General features: G+C 45.9%; 1 protein-coding gene across 2 annotated transcripts in view; it reads right to left on the bottom strand.

The window, feature by feature from the left end:
• Positions 1 to 15,139, bottom strand: part of ncana (neurocan a) — a 71,824-nt gene that overhangs the window by 11,767 nt on the left and 44,918 nt on the right. For both annotated transcript variants that reach the window (XM_029623266.2, XM_029623265.2), the window contains exon 14: positions 6,843 to 6,956. In XM_029623266.2, the coding sequence (XP_029479126.2) occupies positions 6,843 to 6,956 (114 nt within the window). The remainder of the gene's footprint in view (positions 1 to 6,842; positions 6,957 to 15,139) is intronic.

Here is a 15,139-nt window from a genome sequence, read left to right on the forward strand (position 1 = left end):
ACTGGAAGCCAGTGGAGAGAGCGGAGGAGCGGGGTGACGTGAGAGAACTTGGGAAGGTTGAACACCAGACGGGCTGCGGCGTTCTGGATGAGTTGTAGAGGTTTAATGGCACAGGCAGGGAGCCCAGCCAACAGCGAGTTGCAGTAATCCAGACGGGAAATGACAAGTGCCTGGATTAGGACCTGCGCCGCTTCCTGTGTGAGGCAGGGTCGTACTCTGCGGATGTTGTAGAGCATGAACCTACAGGAACGGGCCACCGCCTTGATGTTATTTGAGAACGACAGGGTGTTGTCCAGGATCACGCCAAGGTTCTTAGCGCTCTGGGACGAGGACACAATGGAGTTGTCAACCGTGATGGCGAGATCATGGAACGGGCAGTCCTTCCCGGGAGGAAGAGCAGCTCCGTCTTGCCGAGGTTCAGCTTGAGGTGATGATCCGTCATCCACACTGATATGTCTGCCAGACATGCAGAGATGCGATTCGCCACCTGGTCGTCAGAAGGGGGAAAGGAGAAGATTAATTGTGTGTCGTCTGCATAGCAATGATAGGAGAGACCATGTGAGGTTATGACAGAGCCAAGTGACTTGGTGTATAGCGAGAATAGGAGAGGGCCTAGAACAGAGCCCTGGGGGACACCAGTGGTGAGAGCACGTGGTGAGGAGACGGATTCTCGCCACGCCACCTGGTAGGAGCGACCTGTCAGGTAGGACGCAACCAAGCGTGGGCCGCGCCGGAGATGCCCAACTCGGAGAGGGTGGAGAGGAGGATCTGATGGTTCACAGTATCGAAGGCAGCCGATAGGTCTAGAAGGATGAGAGCAGAGGAGAGAGAGTTAGCTTTAGCAGTGCGGAGCGCCTCCGTGATACAGAGAAGAGCAGTCTCAGTTGAATGACTAGTCTTGAAACCTGAATGATTTGGATCAAGAAGGTCATTCTGAGAGAGATAGCGGGAGAGCTGGCCAAGGACGGCACGTTCAAGAGTTTTGGAGAGAAAAGAAAGAAGGGATACTGGTCTGTAGTTGTTGACATCGGAGGGATCGAGTGTAGGTTTTTTCAGAAGGGGTGCAACTCTCGCTCTCTTGAAGACGGGAGGGACGTAGCCAGCGGTCAGGGATGAGTTGATGAGCGAGGTGAGGTAAGGGAGAAGGTCACCGGAGATGGTCTGGAGAAGAGAGGAGGGGATAGGGTCAAGCGGGCAGGTTGTTGGGCGGCCGGCCGTCACAAGACGCGAGATGTCATCTGGAGAGAGAGGGGAGAAAGAGGTCAGAGCACAGGGTAGGGCAGTGTGAGCAGAACCAGCGGTGTCGTTTGACTTAGCAAACGAGGATCGGATGTCGTCGACCTTCTTTTCAAAATGGTTGACGAAGTCATCTGCAGAGAGGGAGGAGGGGGGGGAGGGGGAGGAGGATTCAAGAGGGAGGAGAAGGTGGCAAAGAGCTTCCTAGGGTTAGAGGCAGATGCTTGGAATATAGAGTGGTAGAAAGTGGCTTTAGCAGCAGAGACAGAGGAGGAAAATGTAGAGAGGAGGGAGTGAAAGGATGCCAGGTCCGCAGGGAGGCGAGTTTTCCTCCATTTCCGCTCGGCTGCCCAGAGCCCTGTTCTGTGAGCTCGCAATGAGTCGTCGAGCCACGGAGCGGGAGGGGAGGACCGAGCCGGCCTGGAGGATAGGGGACATAGAGAGTCAAAGGATGCAGAAAGGGAGGAGAGGAGGGTTGAGGAGGCAGAATCAGGAGATAGGTTGGAGAAGGTTTGAGCAGAGGGAAGAGATGATAGGATGGAAGAGGAGAGAGTAGCGGGGGAGAGAGAGCGAAGGTTGGGACGGCGCGATACCATCCGAGTAGGGGCAGTGTGGGAAGTGTTGGATGAGAGCGAGAGGAAGACAAAGAGTGGAAATATCTGATGAAATTCGAGCAACAGTTATAGACCATGTTCTTGTCCATGAACTGACAATGAGGGAAGCAGGACTTAGAGTGCAACCCAATTTGAGCCGATTTTCTGTGTCCACCATAGTAGGGACATTCAGAGAAGAGAACAGGTACAGGATACTACTTTATTTTTGTAATTGCAAATTTACTGTACTACACTATATGCAGCTGTTTCAATAGACATTTGTAAAGTTAATCACTGCATGTATTGTACTGCATGAATATGTTTTGTAACTGCACAACTACTTTTTGTAGAATTGCAAGGCAGCCACATGCAGGTGGAAGGACAGCTATATTCACTCGGGAGCAAGAGGCCGTTATAGTTGGCATGGCCCTTCAAGATAATGCAATACGACTCAGAGAAATCCAGGAAGGAGTGATACAAGACAACACACACTTCCAGGGAATCGACAGTGTGAGCATTTCCACAATTGACCGTGTCCTCCATCGTAACAGGATGCAAATGAAACAAGTATACAGAGAACCTTTTGAGCACAACTCACCAAGGGTGAAAGAACTGCGAGCTCAGTATGTGCAAGTAAGTGTACATTCAGAAACATTTACTGTAATCCAGATTGTCTACAGTTCTAACACATACTATGTGAATGACATTACTCTTCAGTACATACAATGTATGGGAATCAGAAGCCTAATTGTACTCTACAGTATAGCACTGTCTCTGTACGACTTACAAAATCCTACATACAGTATATTGTATTTCTACACAGACAATATTTGACTTGGAATCCTTGGACAGACCCCATGAGTTCATCTTTGTCGATGAAGCAGGCTTCAATCTAACAAAGAGGAGAAGGAGAGGCCGAAACATGATTGGACAGCGGGCCATTGTTGAAGTCCCTGGTCAACGAGGTGGCAATGTCACAATCTGTGCTGCTATCAGCAACCATGGTGTTCTACATCACCATGTTACACTCGGGCCATATAACACCCAGCACCTTCTAAGATTTATTGCCAATCTAAGAGATATTTTATTTGAGCAGCAGGTTCAAGAGCAGCAGGGTCAAGAGCTAAATGAGAATCCCATTCCCACCTATGTGATAGTGTGGGACAATGTCAGTTTCCACCGAGCTGCTCAGGTAAGGGAATGGTTTAACATCAATGGGCAGTTTATGAACTTGTACCTCCCTCCATACTGGCCTTTCCTGAATCCGATTGAGGAGTTTTTCTCTTCTTGGAGATGGAATGTGTATGATAGAAACCCTACACCAGAGTAAATCTGCTGCACGCCATTCATTTAGGTGATATAGATGAGGAATCATGTCAGGGCTGGATACGGCACACAAGAGGCTTCTTCCCCCGTTGCCTCAGGAGAGACAATATTGCTTGTGATGTCGATGAAGTGCTCTGGCCTGACCCAGCCCAAAGACAAGAAGAAGCACATTGATCACATGTTTACTCCTTTGCTTTTTGTCCCTTTTGGTATTGTATACTGTAGTACAGTGCATTGTAGGCTGTATACTGTAGAATGGATGAATTGTATGGCCCTGAACATTGTGCTTTCCATTTATTAACAGCACTGACTGCCCAATAGATTTTGACTGGTTGCAGGTTCATATCAACAAAGAACAAGAATTACAGTATCACGGAGACAAAGGGCAAGTTTGTGAGATGTAGGGTGAAGTACTGTAAAAATAGGGGTACAAGGAGGAGGAAGAACAAAAAACAAAATTGCAAAGAGCAAAGCAGAGGAGTACATTTTGAGCTACTATGATAGAACATGTTTTCGTTCATCAAAAGACAATGATGGAAAAATATGAATATTTTTTTTTATTAAAAATGTACTTCTCCCTGAGAATTGTATGTTTTGAACAATGTGTTTTCTATTTTTCGGTGTATTGTTTACTGACTGCTTGAGAGTGTATATCATTTTGATCACTTTGTTTATGATTTCAGAGCCGTGTTTGATTTTGAACACAGGTAAAACTGTTTTGAGGTGAATGTTTCATTTTTGCGAGAGGAGTCAGAGGTTATGTAAATAGTGCCTGAAGATGAGGTTTTGTGTTTAATGTTTTCAGGAAATGGAGCAAGGTTTCAGAAATTGTGTTTTAGCAATTGAGAAAAACTGTAAGAGCAGTTGGAGGCCACGGAAGGAGAGTTGTTTGGCATTGAAGCTCGTCTGGAGGTTTGTTAGCACAGTGTCCAAAGAAGGGCCAGAAGTATACAGAAGGGTGTCTTCTGCGTAAAGGTGGATCAGAGAATCACCAGCAGCAAGAGCAACATCATTGATGTATACAGAGAAAAGAGTCGGCCTGAGAATCAAACCCTGTGGCACTCCCATAGAGACTGCCAGAGGTCCGGACAACAGACCCTCCGATATGACACACTGAACTCTGTCTGAGAAGTAGTTGGTAAACCAGGCGGGGCAGTCATCTGAGAAACCAAGGCTGTTGAGTCTGCCGATAAAAATGTGGTGATTGACAGAGTCTAAAGCCTTGGTCAGATGGATGAATACAGCTGCACAGTACTGTCTCTTATCGATGGCGGTTATGATATCGTTTAGGACCTCGAGCGTGGCTGAGGTGCACCTATGACCAGCTCGGAAACCAGATTGCATAGCGGAGAAGGTACGGTGGGATTCGAAATGGTTGGTGATCTGTTTGTTAACGTGGCTTTCGAAGACCTTAAAAGGGCAGGGTAGGATAGATATAGGTCTTTAGCAGTTTGGGTCTAGAGAGCCTCTCCCTTTGAAGAGGGGGATGACTGCTGCAGCTTTTCAATCTTTGGGGATCTCAGACGATATGAAAGAGAGGTTGAAAAGGCTAGTAATAGGGGTTGCAACGATTTCGGCTGATAATTTTAGAAAGAGAGGGTCCAGATTGTCTAGCTCTGCTGATTTGTAGGGGTCCAGATTTTGCAGCTCTTTCAGAACATTTGGGTGAAGGAGAAATGGGGGAGGCTTGCGCAAGTTGCTGTGGGGGTTGCAGGGCTGTTGACCTGGGTAAATGCTTATTGAAATTCTCATTTATTGTGGATTTATCGGTGGTGACAGTGTTTCCTAGCCTCAGTGCAGTGGGCAGCTGGGAGGAGGTGCTCATATTCTCCATGGAGTTTCCAGTATCCCAGATCTTTTTGGAGTTTGTGATGCAAAATGCAAATTTCTGTTTGAAAAGGCTAGCGTTTGCTTTCCTAACTGCCTGTGTACATTGGTTCCTAACTTCCCTGAAAAGTTGCATATTGTGGGGGCTATTCGATGCTAATGCCGTACGCCACAGGATGTTTTTGTGCTGGTCAAGGGCAGTCAGGTCTGGAACGAACCACGGGCTATATCTGTTCCTGGTTCAAATTTCTTTGAATGGGGCATGCTTATTTAAGATTGTGAGGAAAGCACTTTTAAAGAATAGCCAGGCATCTTCTACTGATGGATTGAGGTCAATACCCTTCCAGGATACCCGGGCCAGGTCAATTAGAAAGGCCTGCTCGCTGAAGTGTTTTAGGGAGCGTTTGACAGTGATGAGGGGTGGTCGTTTGACCACAGATCCATTACGGATGCAAGCAATGAGGCAGTGATCGCTGACATCCTGGTTGAAGACAGCAGAGGTGTATTTGGAGGGCAGGTTGGTTAGGATGATATCTATGAGGGTGCCTGTGTTTGGATTTGGGGTTGTACCTGGTAGGTTAATTGATCATTTGTGTGAGATTGAGGGCATCAAGCTTAGATTGTAGGATGGCCGGGGTGTTAAGCATGTCCCAGTTTAGGTCACCTAACAGCATGAGCTCTGAAGATAGATGGGGGACAATCAATTCACATATGGTGTCCAGGGCACAGCTGGGGTCAGAAGGTGGTCTATAGCAAACGGCAATGTTGAGAGACTTGTTTCTGGAAAGGTGGATTTTTAAAAGTAGAAGCTCAAATTGTTTGGGCACAGACCTGGATAGTAAGACAGAACTCTGCAGGCTATCTCAGCAGTAGATTGCAACTCTGCCCCCTTTGGCAATTCTATCTTGTCGGAAAATTTTATAGTTAGGGATTGAAATTTCAGGGGTTTTGGTGGCCTTCCTAATCCAGGATTCAGACAAGGCTAGGATATCCGGGTTGGCAGAGTGTGCTAAAGCAGTGAATAAAACAAACTTAGGGAGGAGGCTTCAAATGTTAACATGCATGAAACCAAGGCATTTTCGGTTACAGAAGTCAACAAATGAGAGCGCCTGGGGAATGGGAGTGAAGCTAGGGGCTGCAGGGCCTGGGTTAACCTCTACATCACCAGAGGAGCAGAGTAGGATAAGGGTACGGCTAAGGGCTATAAGAACACATCCAGAAGAGGACTGGCCACCCCTCAGAGCCTGGTTCCTCTCTAGGTTTCTTCCTAGGGTCCTGCCTTTCTAGGGAGTTTTTCCCAGCCACCGTGCTTCTACATATGCATTGCTTGCTGTTTGGGGTTTTAGGCTGGGTTTCTGTATAACACTTTGTGACATCTGCTGATATAAAAAGGGCTTTATAAATACATTTGATTGATTGATTGATAGTGCACTGTGATGTTAGCCGCTGATCCAGCTGTAAGCCGGTACTGCACATAATGCTGATCAAGATGATCTGGATCACAGCCGGCTGCTGTAGACTGCTGATAGCAGACAGGCAACATCATCCTGATCCCTGTAGATACTGTATCTAGGTATTTACTGTCGACACGTTTATAGAGCTACACATATAGAAGTAGCAAAAACAAAACATCAGAAATTGAGATATTATTTTCCATAAAGTTAAATGGTTAAATGTGGTTAAATGTGAGTAATGGTTAAATGTGAGACTTGATTGAAAGCTCCATTAAAACATGCCCCTGTATAATTTGAAGAAGTGTATGTCAGATGAAAGTCTCTCTCTGTTTAGGCTGTGTGTATTGACTATAGTGTGTTTCCATGCTTGCGCCATGTGTTGACCAGTGTGTATACACTGTCTTACCCTTCTCACAGGTGTCTCCTGCGTAGCTGGGCAGACAGAGGCAGACAAACGAGTGGATCTTGTCGATGCAGGTGCCTCCGTTTAGACATGGATTGGACTGGCAGTCATCCACGTCTGTTAGAAAAAACACACACAACACCGGTTGGAGAGTCCTGAGTAACCGTCCACTTTAAATCAAATCAAATTTTGTTAGTCACATGCTCCGAATACAACAGGTGTAGACCTTACAGTGAAATGTTTACTTATGAGCCCCTAACCGACAATGCAGTTTCAAAAAATACAGATAAGAATAAGAGATAAAAGAGGAGCAGTAAAAAAAATAACAATATATACAGGGGATACTGGTACAGAGTCAATGTGGAGGCTATATACAGGGTGTACCGGTACAGAGTCAATGTGGAGGCTATATACAGGGGATACTGGTACAGAGTCAATGTGGAGGCTATATACAGGGGATACTGGTACAGAGTCAATGTGGAGGCTATATACAGGGGATACTGGTACAGAGTCAATGTGGAGGCTATATACACTGGGGATACCGGTACAGAGTCAATGTGGAGGCTATATACAGGGGATACTGGTACAGAGTCAATGTGGAGGCTATATACAGGGTGATACTGGTACAGAGAGTGGAGGCTATATACAGGGGATACTGGTACAGAGTCAATGTGGAGGCTATATACAGGGGATACTGGTACAGAGTCAATGTGGAGGCTATATACAGGGTGTACCGGTACAGAGTCAATGTGGAGGCTATATACAGGGGATACTGGAACAGAGTCAATGTGGAGGCTATATACAGGGTGTACCGGTACAGAGTCAATGTGGAGGCTATATACAGGGGATACTGGTACAGAGTCAATGTGGAGGCTATATACAGGGGATACTGGTACAGAGTCAATGTGGAGGCTATATACAGGGTGTACCGGTACAGAGTCAATGTGAAGACTATATACAGGGGGTACCGGTACAGAGTCAATGTGAAGACTATATACAGGGGATACCGGTACAGAGTCAATGTGGAGGCTATATACAGGGGATACTGGTACAGAGTCAATGTGAAGACTATATACAGGGGATACTGGTACAGAGTCAATGTGGAGGCTATATACAGGGGATACCGGTACAGAGTCAATGTGGAGGCTATATACAGGGGATACTGGTACAGAGTCAATGTGAAGACTATATACAGGGGATACTGGTACAGAGTCAATGTGGAGACTATATACAGGGGATACCGGTACAGAGTCAATGTGGAGGCTATATACAGGGGATACCGGTACAGAGTCAATGTGGAGGCTATATACAGGGGGTACCAGTACAGAGTCAATGTGGAGACTATATACAGGGGATACTGGTACAGAGTCAATGTGGAGGCTATATACAGGGGGTACCGGTACAGAGTCAATGTGGAGGCTATATACAGGGGGTACCGGTACAGAGTCAATGTGGAGGCTATATACAGGGGATACTGGTACAGAGTCAATGTGGAGGCTATATACAGGGGATACCGGTACAGAGTCAATGTGGAGGCTATATACAGGGGGTACCGGTACAGAGTCAATGTGAAGACTATATACAGGGGGTACTGGTACAGAGTCAATGTGAAGACTATATACAGTGGGGATACTGGTACAGAGTCAATGTGGAGGCTATATACAGGGGGTACCGGTACAGAGTCAATGTGAAGACTATATACAGGGGATACCGGTACAGAGTCAATGTGAAGACTATATACAGTGGGGATACTGGTACAGAGTCAATGTGGAGGCTATATACAGGGGATACTGGTACAGAGTCAATGTGAAGACTATATACAGGGGATACTGGTACAGAGTCAATGTGGAGGCTATATACAGGGGATACCGGTACAGAGTCAATGTGGAGGCTATATACAGGGGATACCGGTACAGAGTCAATGTGAAGACTATATACAGGGGATACCGGTACAGAGTCAATGTGGAGGCTATATACAGGGGATACTGGTACAGAGTCAATGTGGAGGCTATATACAGGGGATACTGGTACAGAGTCAATGTGGAGGCTATATACAGGGGGTACCGGTACAGAGTCAATGTGGAGGCTATATACAGGGGATACCGGTACAGAGTCAATGTGGAGGCTATATACAGGGGTACTGGTACAGAGTCAATGTGGAGGCTATATACAGGGGATACCGGTACAGAGTCAATGTGGAGGCTATATACAGGGGTACTGGTACAGAGTCCATGTGGAGGCTATATACAGGGGATACCGGTACAGAGTCAATGTGGAGGCTATATACAGGGGATACCGGTACAGAGTCAATGTGGAGGCTATATACAGGGGATACCGGTACAGAGTCAATGTGAAGACTATATACAGGGGATACCGGTACAGAGTCAATGTGGAGGCTATATACAGGGGGTACCGGTACAGAGTCAATGTGAAGACTATATACAGGGGGTACCGGTACAGAGTCAATGTGAAGACTATATACAGGGTCAATGTGGTACCGGTACAGAGTCAATGTGAAGACTATATACAGGGGTACCGGTACAGAGTCAATGTGGAGGCTATATACAGGGGGTACCGGTACAGAGTCAATGTGGAGGCTATATACAGGGGGTACCGGTACAGAGTCAATGTGAAGACTATATACAGGGGATACCGGTACAGAGTCAATGTGAAGACTATATACAGGGGGTACCGGTACAGAGTCAATGTGAAGACTATATACAGGGGGTACCGGTACAGAGTCAATGTGAAGACTATATACAGGGGGTACCGGTACAGAGTCAATGTGAAGACTATATACAGGGGATACCGGTACAGAGTCAATGTGGAGGCTATATACAGGGGGTACCGGTACAGAGTCAATGTGAAGACTATATACAGGGGATACCGGTACAGAGTCAATGTGAAGACTATATACAGGGGGTACCGGTACAGAGTCAATGTGAAGACTATATACAGGGGGTACCGGTACAGAGTCAATGTGGAGGATATATACAGGGGGTACCGGTACAGAGTCAATGTGGAGGCTATATACAGGGGGTACCGGTACAGAGTCAATGTGGAGGCTATATACAGGGTGTACCGGTACAGAGTCAATGTGAAGACTATATACAGGGGGTACCGGTACAGAGTCAATGTGGAGGCTATATACAGGGGGTACCGGTACAGAGTCAATGTGGAGGCTATATACAGGGGGTACCGGTACAGAGTCAATGTGGAGGCTATATACAGGGAGTACCGGTACAGAGTCAATGTGGAGGCTATATACAGGGGGTACCGGTACAGAGTCAATGTGGAGGCTATATACAGGGGGTACCAGTACAGAGTCAATGTAGAGGCTATATACATGGGGATACCAGTACAGAGTCAATGTGGAGGCTATATACAGGTAGTACCGGTACAGAGTCAATGTGGAGGCTATATACAGGTAGTACCGGTACAGAGTCAATGTGGAGGCTATATACAGGGGGGTGCCGGTACAGAGTCAATGTGTTGGGTGGTTAGTTGAGGTAGTATGTACATGTAGGTAGAGTTAATTAAAGTGACTATGCATAGATGACAACAGAGAGTGGCAGTGGTGTGGAGAGGAGAGGGGGGGGGCAATGTGAATAGACTGGGTAGCCATTTGACTAGATGTTCAGGAGTCTTATGGCTTAGGGGTAAAAGCTGTTTAGAAGCCTTTTGGACCTAGAATTGGCGCTCTGGTACTGCTTGCCATGCGGTAGCAGAGAGTACAGTCTATGACTAGGGTGGCTGGAGTTCTCTGACACCGCCTGGTATATAGGTCCCGGATGGCAGGAAACTTGGCCCCAGTGCTGTACTGGGCCGTTCGCATTACCCTCTGTAGTGCATTGCGGTCGGAGGCCGTGCAGTTATCATACCAGGCAGTGATGCAACCAGTCCGGATGCTCTTGATGGTGCAGCTGTAGAACCTTTTGCGGATCTGAGGACCCATGTCAAATCTTTTCAGTCTCCGGAGGGGAAATAGGTTTGTTGTGCCCTCTTCACGACTGTCATGGTGTGCTTGGACCATGTTAGTTTGTTGGTGATGTGGACATCAAGGAACTTGAAGCTCTCAACCTGCTCCACTGCAGCCCCGTCGATGAGAATGGGGGCGTGCTCGGTCCTCTTTTTCCTGTAGTCCACAATCATCTCCTTTGTCTTGATCACGTTGAGGGAGAGGTTTAGACTCGTTCACTCAAGTTCACTGGCTATGTGCACAGACCTGCACAAATACTTTTCCTGTAAACCAAGCATTTGACGACAGTGGGAGAATTGTGGAAAAATTCCAGCTAAGCTTGGTCTAAATGATTCGGGATAGAGTAAAGAGAACAATGTCCACAGCTCTGACATTCTCCCAGAGGTGATTCATTGGTGTAACACAAAGGAAAGATTTTTCCTATGTTTTCTATGTCCATCAACTGCAGCAGTGGTTGCTGTGGGAACAACACTTTTATTAGATTTATTTAACTAGGCAAGTCGGTAAAGAACAAATTCTTATCTACAATGATGGTCTACCCCGGCCAAACCTGGACGACGCTGAGCCAATTGTGCCTCGTCCTATGGGACTCCCAATCACGGCCAGATATGATGCAGCCTGGATTCAAACCAGGTACTGCAGTGACACCTCTTGCACTGAGATGCAGTGTCTTAGACCACTGTGCCACTCGCCACACTAACTCAATTCACCAGGAAATTGTATCCAAATCCAACCATTTTGAAGACCACTCTTGACCTCAACAACATTTTCTGTAACATTTTTGCAAACAATGTCCGTTTTGACCACTACCTCCAACAAGTTAGACAAACCGTTAGAGCTTTTGGAAGATTTGGCTACTTCTCTGTGTCTTTAGCCGAGCAGTTAAGAGCGTTGGGCCACTAAGTCGAAAGGTCGCTGGTTCAATTCCCAGAGATGGCTAGGTGGATAACCCCCAACAAAAACTGCCCCCCCGGTGCCGATGACGTGGATGTCGATATGGCAGCGCCCCGCACCTCTCTGATTCAGAGGGGTTGGGTTAAATATGGAAGATACATTTTGGGTGAATGCATTCAGTTGTGCAACTGACTTCGTATCCCCCTTCGATTTCTTGCATTAACACGTGTCTTTTCTTACTAGCACTGACTTTGCCAATAGCTGCTTTATTGAGTCAAATGTACTGTGAGTGGTTCTGGGTAAGAGCTTCTACAAAATTACTAAAATGTAAAGGTAAATGTTTTGTAAGGGAGAAGGATAATTTAATTCTCACCATGGCAACTCAAGATTACTGTGGATGTTTCTGTTTTCCTGTTTTTTGTCCCTCTCCTTCCTACTTCATGAATCAGGGCGCCCAGAGAGTACTTCAGAGCCAATTCACTTATTTCATTATTCCTGTGCCAAACTCAAGGTAGCGAGAACCATCTCTCTCTCTCTCTATCAATTCAATGGGCTTTATTGGCATGGGAAGCATATGTTTACATTGCCAAGCAGGTGAAATAGACAATAAACAAAAGTGAAATAATCAAAAATGAACAGTAAACATTACACTCACTAAAGTTCCAAAGGAATAGAGACATTTCAAATGTCATATTATGACTATATACAAAAGGGAAAATAAATAAACATAAATATGGGTTGTATTTACCTCTCGTCGGCTTTGTGTTCAGGTTACCTGATGAAATTGCTGTACAATATGATCTTGTTGCCATCTGATGCACATTCAGATGTCATAAGTCAACACTGCAGAGCTCTCTCTGTCCTCTGCCGTGCCTTGATTGTATTGCTGTTGATGATATCTGGAAATGTGCATGTACATCCTGGCCCACCTACTGTTGCTAGACCCAATTCTGACTAGTGCTCTGATATCTGCTTCACTGATTTCTGCTCTCGTAAAAGCCTGCGTTTTCTGCACGTTAACACTAGAAGCGTATTACTTCAAATGGATCGATGGAAAGTGTGGGTTTACAGCTTCAATCCATTTGTGTTGGTCTTTACTGAGACGTGGTTAAGGAAGAGTGTTTTGAATACTGATGTTGACATTTCTGGTTATAACCTTTTTCGGCAAGACAGATCTTCCAAAGGTTGCTACAAAACTTTAATGAACAAGCCTTCCTTCATGAACTGGCCTCTGTAAATTGGTATAGAATCCGCTTGATTCCCTCTGTCGAAGACGCTTGAACCTTCTTTTTCGATATTTTCAGTGGTATTGTTAACAAACACGCCCCTATAAAGAAAATGAGAATTAAAAACAGGTTCAGCCCCTGGTTCGACTGTGATCTGGCAGAGTTACTCCACCTCAAGAATTGCATTTGGCGAAAGGCTCGGCACATGCATACTCAGGCTAACTGGCTCTCGTTCAGGCAAATGAGAAATAAGTGCACTCAGGCTATCGGAAAGGCCAAAGTTTAGTTACTTTATTTTGTGTTAAATGCTCTACAACAAAGCTTTCTTAGTGTCCAACAAGCTTTCTCTACCCTTAACCTTAATCTTGAACACCTCCAAAACAAAGGTCATGTGATTTGGTAAGAAGAATGCCCCTCTTCCCACAGGTGTTATTACTACCTCTGAGTGTTTAGAGCTTGAGGTAGTCACCTCATACAAGTACTTGGGAGTATAGCTAGACGGTACACTGTCCTTCTCTCAGCACATATCAAAGCTTCAGGCTAAAGTTAAATCTAGGCTTGGTTTCCTCAATCGTAATCACTCCTCTTTCACCCCAGGTGCCAAACTAACCCTGATTCAGATGACCATACTACCCATGCTAGATTACATAGAGACATAATTTATAGATTGGCAGGTAAGGGTGCTCTCGAGCGGCTAGATATTCTTTACCATTGGGCCATCATATTTGCCAAAAATGCTCCTTATAGGACACATCACTGCACTCTATACTCCTCTGTAAACTGGTCATCTCTGTATACCCGTCGCAAGACCCACTAGTTGATGCTTATTTCTAAAACCCTCTTAGGCCTCACTCCCCCCTATCTGAGATATCTACTGCAGCCCTCATCCGCCACATACAACACTCGTTCTGCCAGTCACATTCTGTTAAAGGTCCCCAAAGCATACACGTCCCTGGGTCGCTCCTCTTTTCAGTTCGCTGCAGCTAGCAACTGGAACGAGCTGCAACAAACACTCAAACTGGACAGTTTTATCTCAATCTCTTCATTCAAAGACTCAATCATGGACACTTTTACTGACAGTTGTGGCTGCTTTGTACGATGCATTGTTGTCTCTACCTTATTGACTTTTGTGCTGTTGACTTTGCCCAATAATGTTTGTACCTTGTTTTGTAGTGCTACCATGTTGTGTTGTTACCATGTTGTTGTCATGTTGTGTTGCTACCATGTTGTTGTCATGTTGTGCTGCTACCATGTTGTTGTCATGTTGTGCTGCTACCATGTTGTTGTCATGTTGTGCTGCTACCATGTTGTTGTCATGTTGTGTTGCTACCATGTTGTTGTCATGTTGTGCTGCTACCATGTTGTTGTCATGTTGTGTTGCTACCATGTTGTTGTGTTGCTACCATGTTACTGTCATGTTGTGCTACTACCATGTTGTTGTCATGTTGTGTTGCTACCATGTTGTTGTCATGTTGTGTTGCTACCATGTTGTTGTCATGTTGTGTTGCTACCATGTTGTTGTCATGTTGTGCTGCTACCATGTTGTTGTCATGTTGTGTTGCTACCATGTTGCTGTCATGGTGTGCTGCTACCATGTTGTTTTCATGTTATGTTTCTACCATGTTGTTGTCATGTTGTGTTGCTACCATGTTGTTGTCATGTTGTGTTGCTACCATGTTGTTGTCATGTTGTGTTGCTACCATGTTGTTGTCATGTTGTTCTGCTACCATGTTGTTGTCATGTTGTGCTGCTACCATGTTGTTGTCATGCTGTGCTGCTACCATGTTACATTTACATTACATTTAAGTCATTTAGCAGACGCTCTTATCCAGAGCGACTTACAAATTGGTGCTTTCACCTTATGACATCCAGTGGAACAGCCACTTTACAATAGTGCATCTAGGTCTTTTAAGGGGGGTGAGAAGGATTACTTTATCCTATCCTAGGTATTCCTTAAAGAGGTGGGGTTTCAGGTGTCTCCGGAAGGTGGTGATTGACTCCGCTGTCCTGGCGTCGTGAGGGAGTTTGTTCCACCATTGGGGGGCCAGAGCAGCGAACAGTTTTGACTGGGCTGAGCGGGAACTGTACTTCCTCAGTGGTAGGGAGGCGAGCAGGCCAGAGGTGGATGAACGCAGTGCCCTTGTTTGGGTGTAGGGCCTGATCAGAGCCTGGAGGTACTGAGGTGCCCTTCCCCTCACAGC

Source organism: Oncorhynchus nerka, linkage group LG20 (assembly GCF_034236695.1).
Source record: "Oncorhynchus nerka isolate Pitt River linkage group LG20, Oner_Uvic_2.0, whole genome shotgun sequence".
Lineage (NCBI taxonomy): Eukaryota > Metazoa > Chordata > Actinopteri > Salmoniformes > Salmonidae > Oncorhynchus > Oncorhynchus nerka.